Source organism: Mustela lutreola, chromosome 2, assembly GCF_030435805.1.
Source record: "Mustela lutreola isolate mMusLut2 chromosome 2, mMusLut2.pri, whole genome shotgun sequence".
NCBI lineage: Eukaryota > Metazoa > Chordata > Mammalia > Carnivora > Mustelidae > Mustela > Mustela lutreola.
The window spans coordinates 212,712,331-212,729,048 of record NC_081291.1 but is presented as its reverse complement, the minus strand read 5'-3'; the positions used below and the strand labels follow the sequence as shown (position 1 = coordinate 212,729,048).

Here is a 16,718-nt window from a genome sequence, read left to right as displayed (position 1 = left end):
AGCCTGCTGAAAAAGAGGGAAAATGTTGATTTTTCTTGAACCACCGTCAGCTGTCCCTTGGTCAGATAAGAATTCTGTGGATCAGGGCACCTGGGTGGCTCGGTGGGTTAAGCCTCTGCCTTCGGCTCAGGTCATGATCTCAGGGTCCTGGGATCCAGCCCCACAATGGGCTCTCTGCTCAGCGGGGAGCCTGCTTCCCCCTCTCTCTCTTCCTGCCTCTCTGCCTACTTGTGATCTCTCTCTGTCAAATAAATAAATAAAATCTTAAAAAAAAAAAAAAAAAAAGAATTCTGTGGACCATAGACCTGCTACGAGGGAAATGAAGCAGTGATACAGGAATGGAAGATGTCCCCAGATGCCCTACAGCTGGGTTCCCACCTGTATGAAGTCCGAGGTGGGGTCACAGACATAGAAAACAGCCTGACTGTTGCAGTGTACTCATTGTGTTAAGATTGACCAAATGCAAAGAAATGAAGCAGTCCAAGTGAGGGAAAAAGTGTATTTCACAGTCATTATAAAAGTACATATATTTAATAATGGTGACATAAATACGTTCCTTACTTATGACCAAATCGTACAATTACACTTGACTTTTTCCTCCTGGACTTCACGTGGCAATAGGTCAGTCATTTCCATTGGTTAACTACAGGCTGACTGAGGTCATGGGCACAGACTAATGAGAGACAGTCATGGGTGGCAGAGACAACACACTCTGTACTTAACCAAAGGGACAGTCAAGTTTCCCATATAAATATAATAAAATAATAAAGAATTTAACATTTCTTCTTTCACTCGGTTTCATAGATTTGTCAGGTGCTCACATACAAAAAATACAGCTGGCTCCCCCCGTTTCTCACTCCCCCCTCACCTCTCACTGGATTCTGGAATAAACCTGAGTTCACAGTTCAAGCTACCAATGGTGACATGGTCAGTTAGCTGCATGACCATCCGTGGCTGCTCCTGGATTGAGGAACAGAACACAGGTCCCAATGAGCTAAGAGCGATACAGAAAAACACTATGTTCTAAAGGCAAGTACAATACAAGAATGAGACACAGGGGGCAAGAAGTCCACAAGGCACAGGGACAGGGCCTACAAACCTGCAGAGCGGGACACTTGCAAAAACGGTTCCTTCACTGATCAGAAACCAGACACTTCACATCCAACGGAGAGGGGTCTTTTTCAGATGCTTTTCTTCTCTCTGCTTAAAAAGTTCCATTTTCAATGGAAAGTTCTGGAACCCGGTCTGGAGCCACAGAGAGGGATAACACCAACACCCAGGAACCCGACTCCTTCATAGCAAGCCCTAGAGCCGGGAGGATCCCATCGAGGGGGGAGGCGGCGGCTCCAGGGTCTTGTCAAGATCAGCCGAGACTGGGCCTATCCCAGTGGCTTCCAGGGCCAGCCAAATACCTTTCCTGCCTCGGTCAGAATCGTGCAGAGCAGAAGGAGGTCACAATGGCTAAATGAGAAAAGACGAAGAAGCACCCCCCAGCTCCCCGGCCTGGGCTGGCTGCCAGTGGGAATGAAGGTGGGCTTCGTATTTCTCCAGGCCCACGGCCTATTTCAGACTCAGAGGGCTGAGCGGACTAGTTTTGGGGTGACCTGTGGGTTCTGCTCATGCCTGTACGAGTCAAGAGCTGAAGACCCCAAGCCACGGTGTGACCTGTCTCCTGAGCTAACCATGATCTGCCCCGTGCTGGTTCTTCTTCTTCTTTTTTTTTCCCCAAATTTGCTCATGACGGAGTGGCCTCCCCTCCCCATCAAGCCCCAGGGCCCAGGCTCCACGTGGAGGTGGCCCCAGCAGGCTCCTGCGAGACATGGTCAGACAACACGGAGATCCACAAAGCCATGCAGGGATGGCACAGACAAGGAACCGGAGACGGATCTTTGGTTCAAGCCTTGGCAAAAGGTATGAACATGGGACGCAGACTCAAAGCGCATTCGAGGAATGCTGCTCTCCTCAGAGAACACATGGAACTGCTTTTCTGACCACGATTCCCGCCGCGGGAGGCGGCTCACAGCTTAGAAAGAACCCGTCCGGCTGAAACCCCTCTTGGTCTCTTGGCAGCCCCAAAACGGCACTAAGCAGAGGTAATGAATGGTGCTTTCCAAACGCATCCACATTGAACCTTAACGTCTTCTTTCTCAACACCCAGCTGTAACTAGGTCCCATGCCTTCCAGAAGGTTAGGCTGTGTTGGTAAGGTGGGAAGAACACAGGGCCCACGGCGATCGTGCCCTCCTGTGGGCCATCACGGGGAAGGCCACCAGCCACTGAAAGCCTCACGTGGGAGGGCGCCCAGGCCCTCCACGTGTATCATCTCGTGAAAACATGACTTTGGTAGGCTTGCTTCTCATCTCCCCACCCAAGTTTTTTTAAATCCTATTACTCTGATTTGACATCCCCTAAGGAAAAATCATCTTTGGAAAAGGTAAGTCGACACTTAGCAAGTTTCAACCAAAAAAAATGGCAAATGTGTGTCCGCTTTGGCCTTCGCCTTTCATTGGGGTGCCACTGTCCGGCTCCATCTTGGCCTGCCCCTTCCCACGCAGAGAGGGCGGCACCGCTGGCCGAGGCTGCGGCCCACTTTCCTCGGAGGTGTCCGAGGCCTGGCCGTTGAGTCAGCAGCTCCCCGGGCCCTGCGGGGAGTCACCTCTCCTAGAGGAAGGGGAAACGCTCTGGGACACTGCCAGTCCCCACGTGACAGGCTCCCTGCTGAGAAGTCACAGTCCTGAGAGGCGCCCCCGGAGTACAGCATGAGCATAGAGCCCATAACAGGCTGGGACAGGGGTAGCCCAGAGGCTGATGGCCACAGTGGCCCGGCAGGGGGAGGCGGGCAGAGGGCTGGTGGGCGAGCGGGCAGAAGCAGGACACAGAGACTGCACCTCTAGCCAGACCTCCAAGTGAATTCCGGCATCTCTGGGGTCCCTGTGCAAGGCCGGGCTGTGCAGGCTTTGGGTCTGTGGGTGTCAGCCATTCACAGTTGGGAGACGGCATGGCAGGGGGAGAGCAGAGACCCTGAAGGAGGCTCCCATGCGGCCTTCCAGTCGTTACACCCTGATGCGCGTGCGGAGCTCTGTTCCTTTGCTTTCCTCACGATCACCCAGAATCCCACCCCGGCCCAGGTCAGCACTGGCCCTTGACCCCGTCGGGCACGTCGAAGGAGAGGCTCACGGGGGCCATGGGCTGCAGCGGGGGCATGCTGGCCTCCAGGGGCCGGTCTGCGGAGGGCTGCAAGCTTTGCTGGCGTTTCCGCAACATCTGTCCGATGCCCATCATGGGGAACCTGCCCCGGCTTTTCACGCAGTTTGGGCTCCCCAGGGGCTGCGTGGGGCCACTGCTGGGAGCTGGAGATGGGGAACACACGCCCTCTTCCTTCGGGGGGCTGTTCTTTTCTTCGTGAGCAAAGGAGACCAGAGTGGGATGCAAAGGAGTGTGCAGGGGGGACAGGCTTCCGGGCAGCAGGGCCGGGGAGAGTGTCCGCTCCCCGGGACTCCCGCGGCCCAAGCCCCCAGGCGAGCCGAGAATCCTATAGTGATGAGACGGGGACAGTGGCTCCGTGTGGTCCTCGCGATCCACGGACTCGAAGGAGCGTACCATATCCAGCACCAGGGGGTCTTCCTTGGGGGGCAGGCCAGGGACCCCAGGGCCCTGCTGAGGGGGCTCTGGTCTCTTGACAATCCTGGGGGTCCTGGGAGGGGGGACGGGGATGAACTCCATGGAAGAAGAAGCCACACAATTGGAGTCTGAGGTTTTGCGGAAAATATTGCGGCAGCCGAAGGAATCTGCACCCAAGAAAGCAAAGGACAAAGGAGAAAAACAAAAAGACATCGTGAGGAGAGTTGTATCCACTGTGCGGACGGCCCTCCCCGGCCTGCTGTGGCCTCCTGACCGAGCCAGACCCCTCTCAGGGAGACCAGAAGGAACGGAGAAGCAAAGGGCTCCGGCGTCCGGCGCTCCCCACAGGGAACCAGATGCTCTTCCTAGGACAGAGGGGACAGCAGGCCGGGGACAGGCGGCCTCCCGCATCCTGATCTGCCCACGGCACCACCTTAACATCTGCTCTCCTTTCGGTTGCTGAACTCCGGACCCTGCCAATGAGTCTTTGAATAAAAAAAGTCCGTGGCTCAGTGGAACGACCGCCCCACAGCCAGAATGACACGCACCCGGCCTGGCTTGCTGCGGACCCATGAACTTGGTCCTCAGACAACTGACCCTGGAAGGAGTGTTTCCCTCGTGACTTTGTTTTTTGGGTGTTTTTTTTTTTTAATTGTGTTTAAAAAAAAAATGACATAAATTTCTCATCCTAATCATAGTTCAGTAGGGTTAAGTATATCCCGTGTTGTTGTGAAATAAAACTCTTAGTGGCAGAAATCTAGAACTCTCCCCGACTCAACAGGAACTCCCGTTCCCGGCCCCTGGCACCCACCAGCCTGCTTTCCGTCTGTGACTCTGATGACACCAGGCACCTCATGTAAGTGGGATCTCTGCTGCCTTCTGGGACCAGCTTGTCTCACTGAGCAGAACCTTCTCGAGGCTCACCCGTGTGGTAGCAAGTGTCCAAATTTCCTTCCTCACGATGCCCAGTCGGACCGGAGCCTCACCCTGTTCTGACAGGGGTGACACACTCCTCATCTACACACCGAAGGCCACAAGCTAGTCTTCACAGTTTCCACCTCAAGCAGGCCCAGCCTGGAATCCAGGTTTGTAAACCGGGCCAGAAAAGAAAGGGAACCCCCCCAAATTTGAAGCGCAGGGCAATCAGGCCAAGTTCCTGCGGAGCAAGGCCGGCCTCAGCGTCCCTTCTCTGCCACCAGGCTTTACGGGCCCCCGTCGAGCCTCAGCCGCAGGATCAAGCAGTGAGTCACGAGCAGCCGAGGCCCCCGGGCATCCTCTTCGCCTCACATAAATAAATCGCAGGTCCCAGAATAAATCTCCTGCTCAGGCCACCACAGGTTCCTGGGGTCCGCCGGTGGAGACAAGCAAATTCTCACCAACAGCTGACGTGCGCAGTGCACCAGCCAGCATGCGAGCATCCCCTCCCTGCGATGGCCGTAGGCTCCTAATTGGTGGCCCGTGGTCCCCCTCCTCTGCCCAGTCCTGCGTCCTCTACTTCCCCGGAGGTGCAGAGCCTGTGAGGAAGCCTCCCACGCACGCCCTGCTCATCCCCAGCCCAGAGTCACCTGGAAGTCACCCGCACACCGCATTACCCACCCCCAGCCCCCCAGCAAGGGCCTGCTCCCCAGCCCCCCACCCTGTGAGTGCTCTGGCTGGCTCCTCCTCATCCATCCTCATCAGGAGGCAGACGGCTGCATGGATCAGGAGAGAAAGTTCTAGAGCCAGGCGGCCCAATGAGAAATCTGGACTCTGCTGCTCACCAGCTCTCTGACTTTGCACGGTTCCCCGTGCCTGGTTCCTCTGCTCTAGAGAAGAGGGTGAGAATAAGCTCACTGGGGTGAGCTAAGAGCCTGAAACAGGGTCTGGCCACACAGCCGGTGCTCAGTGCTAATGACTGCGACCTGCCAGGCTCTCGGACGCCTCAGGGCGAAGGAAGAAAAATGCAAAGAAACCAATGATGACCTGCCGAGGAAACAGCCAGGCACAGAATCCACCTCGAGGGTGACAAAGTTTTCCAAAGTGTCAGCACTGACCTAGACTTTCTTGGGGACAAGCACAAGATAGCGCCATCAAGGGCCCAACTTCGCTGCTGGTGACCAAGCCAGAGAGCAGAAGCACTAAGGGGGGACAAACAGAGCTCCGCCCAGAGGGGGGACAAACAGAGCTCCGCCCAGAGGGAGCCCCTGCCTTCTGCCAGCTCAAGAATGAAACTGAATCCAGTGGAACTTTCCTCCCCGTCTGTGAACCAGGTCTCTCCTAGGGGAACAGTCCCACTGCTCGGCACTCTGAACCTTTCCAACACCTTCCTGCCCCCCTGCTCGCTTTCCACACTTCTCCATGCTGTCCCGGAGGAGGGAGCCTTGTATTTATCAGTTACCCGAGGGAACGAATTCGGATCCTCTGAGGATCAGGATCTTAGCTCACAAGAAGCCAACAGAGCAGGGGTCTGAGCTCCCCACCCGCAGCCCAGAGCCCAGACTCTATCAACCAGGCTTCAGTGCCTCTACCGGGCTCTCTCTCCTGTGCACGCTCTCTCACCACCATGCCCTGCACCCCGATCTCTGTTCCTATAATACTGAACACCTGTCCCTTGTTCCACAACACTGGGCACCCCCATCTACTCCTGCATCCCAGTCTCTGCTGCTGGAATATTTTGTTCCCTGATCTCTGCTCCCAACCACGATACCATGTACCCCGTCTCTGCTCCCACAATACAGCGCCACCACCACCCCCACCACCCCGCTGTCTCAAAGCCTGCCTTCATAGGCAGCCAATACCGCGGTCTGGACCTTGACGGTTCTCAGGTTCCCTTGGTGTGCTCCCTGCCTTCCCATGGGCACAGGAATCGCGTGCGTCCAGGGACCCACACAGCCACCCATGAGGAGTACGCAGCGACCACACATCTTGAAACCCAACGGGTCCAGCCCGCAGCCCGAGCTGACCCACCTTTGTCGGGGAAGCCGGCCTTGGGGGCCTTGCGGTCCTTCAGCAGCGCTTTCGTGTTCTGAATCTGCGTGATGAGAGAGGCCGAGGGCTGTTTGTGCGCGGGCGCGTTCTTGTCCGGCTTCTTGGAAAACGGCCGATGAAGAAAATCTCCTCTTTTTTCTTGTTCTTTGGGCTTTTCATCCTTCGAGTCAGAAGTAAACACATGGCCTCAGACACACACAGATCTCCGAGGAGATCTGAGACAGCCCAGACTCCCCAAACTCTGCTCTCAACTGCACCATGAACGTCGCAAGAGCCAGGGCCCCGCAGACGCTCCGGGGAAGCTCCCTTCCCTGCCACACAGCCAGCTTCCCTCACCACCAGCTCCCTGCACGGCGCTGTTTAGAGGTGTTCCAGCAAGGGCAAAGTCACCCTGAGGAGGTCCGTGGTTCCAGAACACGCTGGAGAAACTAAGGCATAGCCCATGAGGACTTCTGGAAATCTGTTGACTTATCTAAAGCGGGGCCCTCAGATTCAGCCCGCAGAGGAGACACAACCACTTCCATGCCCATGTCTACTCGTGTTTGTTCAGTCAAGCCAAGGAGGCGGGAGCCCCGAGCCGCCCTGGGCGCTTCTGACCCGTGCCCACCCTTGGTCACACACGCCCTCGCGTGCGCACTTGACACCGGCACTATTTAGCTATTTTTGCTCGAAGTCTTGCCTTTCCTGAACTCTACCAGGATCCCTCTGACGGGAGTGAAGTTTCCTATTTTACGTATCTTCCACCCCACAGCCTCTGGCATAAAGCCAGACACACAGAGAAGGTTTAACAGTTATTGAAATGTTTATTTTAAAAAAGCCAGTGAAAACCGAACTGAATTAAAATCGAGTTCAAGCTTCTGAGAAGGGAGTGATATGGCTCTGGAGGTCCTTCTCTGGCCCTGAAGAGTGTCTGATGTTTACCATTTAACAGAGTCCCTGACCTCACCACCAGGGAGGGGGGGAAAAAAAGAGACAGTTTTGCATTTTTGCCTTCAGTGTTGAGAGCATTTGCGATTCAAGAGAACTCATCCATTTTTCATGGGTGTTGCTGAAAAGCTTGTAAGGAAGCCTTGGAAGGCTCTTTCTGATGAGGATTTTCAAAGCCTCTCCAGAGTGGGGTTCATTACGCCCACTCTGAAAATGGCAGGGAAGGAATTGAAAGTGGGGGCGCCATGCTGAGCCTGGGGGTCTCCGTGAAGGCCACCTGGCTGTCACCAGTGTACGGCCGAGGTGGGAAGAAAGGAGAGGCGGAGCCCAGAGAGTGGTCGTCCTCTCCCGTTGCCACTGCGGGCCCTCTGGAAGCCTGGGGCAGGGCCAGGAGAGAGAAAGAGCGGGGCACAGGGGCTGGCGAGGGACAAGGACTGAGCTGTGGTCCCCAGGCTCCAGGTCGGCATTGGGGATGGCACAGAGAAGGCTTGTGCTCCGGGTCCCAATGCAGAATGTCACTGAGTGGAGAGAGGGGGCCGCCTGCTCCAGCCCATCTCGGTCAAGGCCACGGTTCTTTACGGCTTCACTCTCCCTGTTTCAGTGAAACACCAACATCCCCTTCTCTAATGCAAAGGGGAGCAAGCTTTCACACGCCCCCGGGCCCCAAACATCAAAGGGCACATGAGAGGCTTGTCCTAAAAAGTCTGGCAAAATTTCCTCCTCTCACGCTGTTCTTTCTACTTCTGTTTTTATGAGGAAAGTCACCAGGTCCACTGTTGACACTCTGAGCAGCAAAAAGGCAATCAAATGCACTTCTATGAAACACTGTAAAACAGTGTTTAGAAGTAAAGACAAGATTGGCGTTCCCTGCTTTTCAGGACTGGTCTACAACAATGAGTACAGTCCCCTTTGGGCTGCTCTGGGACCTTAAACTCTTTAGAGGGCTGCCTGGTTTCCTGGCTTCATTTTAGCTCCTCCCCAGCTCTCTTTGGCTTCTCAAAAGCGGAAAAGCCAAGATGCAAAGTTTCTGGGCCCCAGCAACACCACTTAACTAGAGTTCATTAGCATGGAGAGGTGTACTAGACATGAATTTTCTGCAGAGAGAACCCAAGGTTGGCTCTAGAAATCTCTCTGGTAACTGACAAAGGGATATTTGGCACCAAACAGAAAGCTGCTATGGAGAGGGGTCAAAAGAGGGGGGAAATGGAATAAGAACACCTGCTCGGGCCACCCTATTGAACCTAATTCCAGGATCCTTCACCCTGGTGTTTCTCCCAAAGGCCCCAGGACACCCTTCTCCAGCCCAGAAGAATGGGGATTTCATGGTGACCTGTTTCCTGGGGGATACCAAGAATTCAGAGTCCGGCAGATCCCTGCCAGGGATAAACTGCCCAATCGATCGGTGTGGATGGTCAACAGCCCACACGAGGGATGCGTTTGTTTGCATGTCACCAGCCAATCTTAGCACCCTCCAAGTGCAGGTAACCAAATGCAACCGATCATCCAATTATACCTTTTCATTTGCATGCCCTATTTTCTCCACAAGAGATCTAGGGAACAGGATGCGAAAATGCTTTATGTAACAGAAACAGATCTTCAGAGGGACTCATTATGTTCCCCCTTCGACATGCCCACACCCGCTCCTGCGCTCCGCTCCCAGCGATGCTGCTGCCTGCGCGGCCTCTTTGGTTTTCTTCTGATTCTCACTTGCTCCCCACACCCACACCCACACCCCCCACTGCAACCGAACTCCCCAAGGCAGATCAGAGAGGGGGAACCCCAAGAGGACCCAGAAGCACGCCCCGTACAATCCTCCTGGTTTTCTTTAAACCACTTTCTACCCACTGCCCAAGAGAGCGGACGTTTATAAAACTGGACACTTTGAAAATGTGGCATGATAAAGGAGGGTCTGCCCAAGACTCTTCTAGTGTCGGGACTGTTTCAGAGAAGAGAGAAAGCAGCTAGTGAGTGATGGTGCACCGGGCTTCTGGAAGGAGCGGTCTGCAGGCCTGACAGCAAGTAGGAAGAGGAAAAAGGAGGTCCTCAGCCTCTGAGATCTGAGCCTCAGCACTGGTCCCTTGAGACTTGTCCCTCTGACTCCAGCCTCTGGCCTTTCAAAGAGCAGGACTCCTCCCCTTTCCTCCTCAGCTCTGCTCCTATGGGAGTAATAGGGTGACCTTCCGTTGGGATGGCCCAGGGGCCCAGGTGTTACTTGCTGGTTGCTTTGGGAAAGCCACAGAGATCTGATTTTGCCACAGGACAAACACAGCAGAGTTGAGAAAAAGAGGGCTTGGTTCATAAATTGGCCCGTGGAAGCTCTGGACTATCACACAGCCCACTTCTCATGCAGGTAGATACATAAATGCATCGCCAAGTATAGAGTTACAGCAAGACAATAAAAAATGGTCAACTAAACCTAGAAAGCACCAGTCTAATCTGAGGGGATTCTGATAACCCCACTCACAACTGGATTCTGCATTTTAATTCCAGACTGGGATGAGGGGAAGGGATGCGGAGTCCAGACAGCCCCGAGCAGAGAGACCCCTCAACCTTCAGGGTCATATGTCATGGTTAATTTCAAGTGTCAGCTTGGCTAGGCCACGGCACCCAGTGTTTGGTCAAACAGCAGTCCGGATGTTGTTGTAAAGGTTACTTTTCAGATGCGATTAAATCAGTAGGCTTTGAGTAAAGCAGAGGACCCTCCACAATGTGGGTGGGCCTCGTGCAATCAGTTGAAGGCAGTAGAGGAAAAAGACTGATGCATCCTGAGAAAAAAGGAATTCTGCTTCCAGAAGGCCTTGGGACTGAGCTGAAACATCCATTTTTCTCTTGGTATCCAAGCATCTCTCTCTCTCTCACACACACACACACACACTCTCCCTGTTGGTTCTCCTTGGAGAACTTAGACGAATTCATCATAACCCCCAAGTTCTTACCTGCACAGCATGAAATTCAAGGTCTCTGGTCCAGGTGTCCAGGGAGGCCTGTGAACAGCAACATTGTCAACAATTTAGAAACTGTACCTGCTATTTATCCCCTAAACTCTATCCCCGACCACTTGCAGCTCTGGCTAAGAATTATTCATTTCCATGTTTAGAGACAAGAAGCCAAACTCTTAAATCGCCACGAAAGTAGGTAGCAGATGCTCTAGGTCATGCACTGAGTAGGTTTTCTAGCCAAGTTTTTAATTAAAGTCTAAAACATGTAACAGAGGAGTGCTCTAACGGCAAGGGAGTGGTTCAACCAATGCATTTTCTCCAAGAGTAAAAACACGCACGGAACAAGCACCCAGACCAGGATACAGAACCCAACTGTACCCCCACCCGTGTCCTCTCCCAGTCCACAAAGGTAACCACCACTCCGATTTCCAACAGCACGGAGTGTCTGATCTGATTCCACACTTTATTTTTACAAGTTGCATAGATTTGAAATAAGACACCAAGGGAAAGTTTTAGTATTTTCCCTTTAAACGTACTGCCCCTGTGATGGGTTGAATTGCATTCCCCCTAAGTTCATACTCTGGAGTCCTCACCCCCCAGGACCTCAGAATGAGACCTTCTTGGAAGACAGGGTCAGGACAGGCCAATCATGTCCCCTTTGATGCTTGGGGGACAGGAGTATGAAAGCACATTCTCCTTCGCTTTTGAGGAGGGGGCCCGTTGGGGGGTCACCTTTACGGAGGTCATCTAGCCCCACTGCGATGGGACTGGGATTCTCATTAAATGAGAGAAACTGGACCCAGAGACGCACACACAGAGAAGAGCAGGTGAAGACACAGATTTCAGTCGTGCTCTAAGCCAAGGAACCCAGAAGATCCTGGTAACCCCCCGTAGCGAGAAGGCACGGGCCAGGTTCTCCCCTCACAGCCCTCAAAAGAAACCAACCTTCAGCTCGGACTTCTGGCCTCCAGAGCTGAGAGACAGCGAATCCTTGCTGTTGAGCACCCTGTGTGATGCTCTGTGACAGCAGCCCCCCGCACGCGGGTCCGGTCCTTCTGCGACCCCCGGCACAGCGTCCCTCCCAGGCTGCCCCATGGCTCTGCGCCACAGAGGAGCCCTCCAGCCCGAGCTGACTTTGATCTGCACATGAGCGATTTTAACATACAAGGCCTCTGGTTCTCTGCGGCTTTAAGAAGCCAGTTTAAGTACCATGGCTGCCTCTCCTTGACCTCCGCAGCCCTTGGTCCTTGAGGGCAGCTTTTCTTTTCTTTTTTTTTTTTTTTTTTTAGGAAGAGGAGTCCCTGGGGCACATGCTCAAGGCGTTCTAAGGTGAGACAGATGTCCCACTTTTACAGACATATTTGCCACCTTTTAAAGGAATAGGAGGAGGAGAAAGGTGGGGAAGTCGTCCACGAGCAGCCCTGTAATCCCACGGGGGAAATTATTCCTGCTTAATTCTGCTCCTTTGTCTCCTAGGAGAAACAGAATCGGAGCCGAGAAGAACAAAGAGGCCACGCACGCTCCCAGGACACGGACATGGCCCCGAGCCACCCCCGAGCCACCCGGTGCCAGCTAGGGCATGACCTGAAACCCATCCCTCTCCCCGCGGCTTTTCCTGGACCAGCGGATGGCGACTGCGAGGAGGCGCACGAAGGCTCCGAAGGGGTTTTATCTAGAAACCCTGGGCCCCTTCAGCTCCTCTGAACGCGCTAACTGGTCTCATTCCACGCTCTGGGCTCCAATAGAGGCGGGTGAGACAATCTCGGAACGGCCTGTAATTTAATTAGTACAAGTATGGCTGCTGTTTGGAGAAAACAAATGGCTCATAGAAAATTGAAATGCTCTTTTTCCATTAGTGTTCCTATTGAAACCCTAACCATTAAATGTTTCAACAAGTGTTTAAAACACTCGCCATGTGTTTTCAGGCCAAATGAGATAATCATCCGAGAAAATAATCTGGGTGGAAAAAAAAAAAAAAAGGCCCTTTTCCCATCACAGATGCTTTCAAACAAACAATTGCAGGGGTCAGGTTCAAGGGCGACCAAGGACACAGGCACCAGCAAGGTGACTCGGAGGCCACTTAGGGCTCACACATGGGGCACTGGGTATGTTGTTACTGGAGTCCCTCAAGAGTCAAATGCAGACCAAGAGGCAAGGGAGCCTCATGGTGAATTCTGAATCCTCTGCACCCCCGTAGAGGTAACAACCCTCAGAGCAAGTGACTGGATGTCCCTCCCTGCCTTAGGGCTTGAGCAGCAAAAGGGACACTCCCTGCTCTTAATGAATTCACAGTCCAGAGTGGGAGATAAGCATGAGTCAAACACTCCCTGAGCAGCGGAACGTGCAAATGGGACAAGTTCCAGGACGCGGAATGGGGTGTGACAGCCTGTAGAGAGAGGGGACCCAATGGCAAAGACCACAGAATGGCGGGGGTTGGAATCTGAAGACAGAAGAGATCAATCAGCAAAGAGAGGCGAGGAGAACATTCTGGAAGAGGGAAATAGGGAGTGCATAGCGCTGGGAGCCAGGAGAGCACAGAAGTCTGAAGGTCCCGTGGGTCTGAGCCCACAGCAGGAACCAGGGCTGCGTGTGAGGATCTGGGGGACAAGTTAGATGCGGCGGCCATATCACCGACTTTGCCTTCCAGGTGAAGGAAGGCTTCGAAGGCTTGGAACAGGGAAGTGATCCCATCTGAGAATGGATGGTTGGCTCTGGCAGCATGCCGAGAAGCGAGAGGTAGGCGTTCATGGGAAAGGGGTGACCAGCGAGGGCTGTGGCCAACATCCAGGCCAGAGGCGGTGCTGTCTGGACGGCCGGTGGGAGGGTCGAGACGGAGGGGGTGGATGGGGTTGGAGAAGTTTAGGTGTCAAGCTGGCAGAGGGGCCAGGAAAAGCACCTCCTGTGTTTCTGACCTACACCGAGTGTGGGCAGTCACCTGCAGAGGGACACAGGGGTGGGGTGGTTCCAGGCACACTGGACTGGGGACACCTTTGCTCATGCAGGAGGAGGGTTAGTAAACAACCGGCCAGAGGGGTCTGGAGCTCAGGGGAGTCTGCCCCCTACACCACCTGCGCCCTCCTGCCCTCACCCTGAAAGCCGTGCTCGGGCTGGGGGCTCAGCCCCGGAACCCCCACCCCCACCCCAAAAGCTGACCTGTGCCCCTTATCATGCTGGCACTGCAGCCTGTCTCAGAGGAAGTAGGAAGCCCAGGGTCAAGGCTAAGCCCTCCCACCCCAGCCATCCCTGGAGCTCCTCCCAACCCCCCCCCTCACTCCTCCCAGCCCCCCAGCCCGCACGGCCGCTCCTCCTCACTGCCCACGTGACCAGCACAGTGGTCTGCCCTCACGGTCTTCACTTTCCTCCCTCCCCTTCTGGAGCCCGTGAACTCTCTTTCTGCCTCTGCCACTTCCGTGGGCTGGTCTGCTGACCCCGCCAGAGTCTAACAAACAGCTCAGCTGACCCCACGGACCATTTTACACTCGGCCTCTCCCGCGGTCTCCTCCGCGCCATTCCCGGCAGCGTCTCCTACACGCCCCCAGGCCCCCCCTGTCACCCTTGCCAGTTCCTCAGCCACGGGTGCCTCCCCATCCCCACCGCCCTCAATCTCACCCCCCCACCCCCCCGCAGGTTCTGCCTAGACGGGACAGCCCTGCCATTCTGCCCTGCCTTGACGCTCGGGGTGGCCTTCCTTGGGCTCCTGTCATAGCGGTGCCTGGCAGCTCGGCTCTGTGTCACCCGTGTCACCAGACTGGCGTGGGCCATGCCCCAGGTGCTCTCTGTCGCAGACAAGGAGCCCGGAATGATGTTCAGTCACCACCCACCCTCACTCAAGAACAACCCAGAACTTCCTTCCGAGGTGACGGGCCCAGCTTGTGCAATCACGAGGATGGAAAACGGAGTTCGAAAAGGGGAAGAGGAAGGGGGCAGGCCCGCCGGCAGGAGGAAGGCTTCCATACCGATCTCTCCTTAACTGAAAACATTCCGGGGGCATATGGCAGAGGCTCCTGGGGGAAAAGCAAGCAGATTCCCAGGAAAATCAGTGAGAAGGCAGAGGAGCCACGTGGGACAAAGCATCAAGTGAGGAGTCCGGGACGGGTGGGTGGGGGTGACCTCAGCTTGGGCCCCGGGACCCCGGATCTGGCTTTCCAGGCACAGTCTCTTCACAAGCACATATATTGGGTCCAAAACTGGTACAACTTGCCATACGAGAGTAGTTTTCTAGTTTTTCTCTGAAATCAAAGAATCTCAGTGTTTTCTCTTAGATATGTTCTGGGTAGCAATAAGTTGCCAGGAGCAGGTGCCTGAAAAAACTTGGTTTCATCCAAAACTTTTTCTGTCCCTCATTTACTATCTCCTTTCGATGCCAGGCGTTACACTCACATACTTTTTTGAGCATCTATTTTTGCCTTCTGAAGCCCTGACAGTGGTTTCCGACCTTGGCCACTCAATGGAGTCAGCCAGGGAGCTTTAAAAAATACGGAACCCCCACCCCACCGTCCCCTGATTCCTGCCCCCATGAGCTTCAGTGGGGGGTCAGAGGGGGCAGTCCACACACCCAGATGTTTAAATGCTCCCCAGTGATTCTAACATGTGGCCACAGCTGAGAACCACAGTCTGACGACAGAGATGGTGGCTTGACTGGAAACCATTTTTCCGGGCTCAGTTGAGCCAGGAAGCATTTGTCTTTTGCTGCTTCTACGTCCCACCATCCTTGGTTTCCTTTCCATTCTGCTCTCCAAATGGAAATCCACTCTTCCTAAGCGATCCTGGGTTTTGCTTTGGGGGGTCACTCACCTCGTAGGGCTCCTTGGCCGGCCTGCACTTTTCTATCTGGTAGAGCTGCGTCTTGTAGCAAACGCTGTCCTGGATGTCAGATTTCTATCAGACAAGAAGAGCGGGGGAAAGCATGGTTTAACCCACAGGAAACAGAAATGTCCATTAAGCAGTCATTAATTTTTCAGCCAGCACTTGGCGGAACAAGTGTTGAAAGCGGCTGGCAAGCCAGTTCATTGCGATGCAAAGCCTCATCTGAGGACAGCAGGCAGGCGGGATGCGGCGAGGGGGGAGCCCCGGACCCAGAGTCAGGCAGCCTCTCCTGCTGACTCTGGGCACATCTCCACTCTGGGCTGGTCTCAGATTTTTCATCTGCGTGATGAAGGCTGCTCTAAGATGTAAAAGCAGAAACCAAGTATGTGAGCTAGAAAGAATAACTTACGTTATAGAACCATGAAATAGGACAGGGACCTTGTTTATTGGCTTTATTAAAAAACAGTGAGCCTCGTCTGCCCCTCCCCCCGTGATTCACAGCAATTCATAATATGGGTTAAAGACGATGGCCAACTATATCTAAAACAATCTAGGTGCATGATGGAGGTCCAATCCTGCCTGGAGATGGGTAAATTACATGACTAATTGGTTTACTAACCAACAAATATTCACGGAATGGCCTCACAGGCTCCGACACAAAGTCCACACTTCTTAGTTCTATGAAGAAGAGATGAGAACCAAGAGAGAAAGGGAGAAACGACCAATAATTAAGTAATAATCAAGGTATGTATTTTACTTTTGAGTTCACTGGTTTCAGTTTTTAAATTATACAAGGCTTGTTAGTAATCGGTTGATGAGATTAATAGCTGAGACAGTGCATCCCGTGCAATTAAATCAGCCATGCGTGGAAATTGTGGAGCGGACCAGCTGTAGCTGTCTGTGGGGATTAATTCACTCTGGTTAAAAGCAGCCCCTTGCCTAGACACTGGTTCTCAGACCAGGTAGGTGCTATGATTGAAGGAACAAGCACCAAACAGACATCATACAATAAAAACCTTCTCCAGCGAGAAGCACATTCGCTGAGTTTCCATAGAACATTCTCAGGAGACAGAGCAGGGCTCAGCTTTGCAACACTTGCGTGCCACCCCGACGCTGGGCAGAGCGGAGGAGCAGAACCAAGCAGATGGCAAGAAACAAAGACAAATGAAGACACAGCCGAAGAGCTTCAGTGATTGTTTAGGAAGAGTGTGAGTCACCGAAATTTGTATCTGTACATACGGAGGCAGGCAGCAGAAAGAAAATATTTTAAAAACTAAAGACCTGGGGTACCTGGGTGGCTCAGGGGGTTGAGTGCCAGGCTCAGGTCATGATCTCAGGGTTGTGAGATCGAGCCCTGTGTTGGGCTCTGCACTCATTGTGGAGTCCGCTTGGGATTTTCTCTCTCCTTCTCCCTCTGCCCCACCCCTTCTCATGGTGTACGCTCACTCAATCTCTCTGT

General features: G+C 53.8%; 1 protein-coding gene across 1 annotated transcript in view; it reads right to left on the bottom strand.

Moving 5' to 3' along the window:
* Positions 1-485: 485 nt before the first annotated feature.
* HUNK (hormonally up-regulated Neu-associated kinase) overlaps positions 486-16,718 on the bottom strand; it is a 98,600-nt gene continuing 82,367 nt past the window's right edge. The window contains exons 8-11 of the mRNA XM_059164583.1: positions 15,248-15,331; positions 10,451-10,498; positions 6,567-6,747; positions 486-3,787 (exon numbers count right to left, since the gene is read on the bottom strand). Of these exons, the coding sequence (XP_059020566.1) occupies positions 3,129-3,787; positions 6,567-6,747; positions 10,451-10,498; positions 15,248-15,331 (972 nt within the window). The 3' untranslated portion in view covers positions 486-3,128. The remainder of the gene's footprint in view (positions 3,788-6,566; positions 6,748-10,450; positions 10,499-15,247; positions 15,332-16,718) is intronic.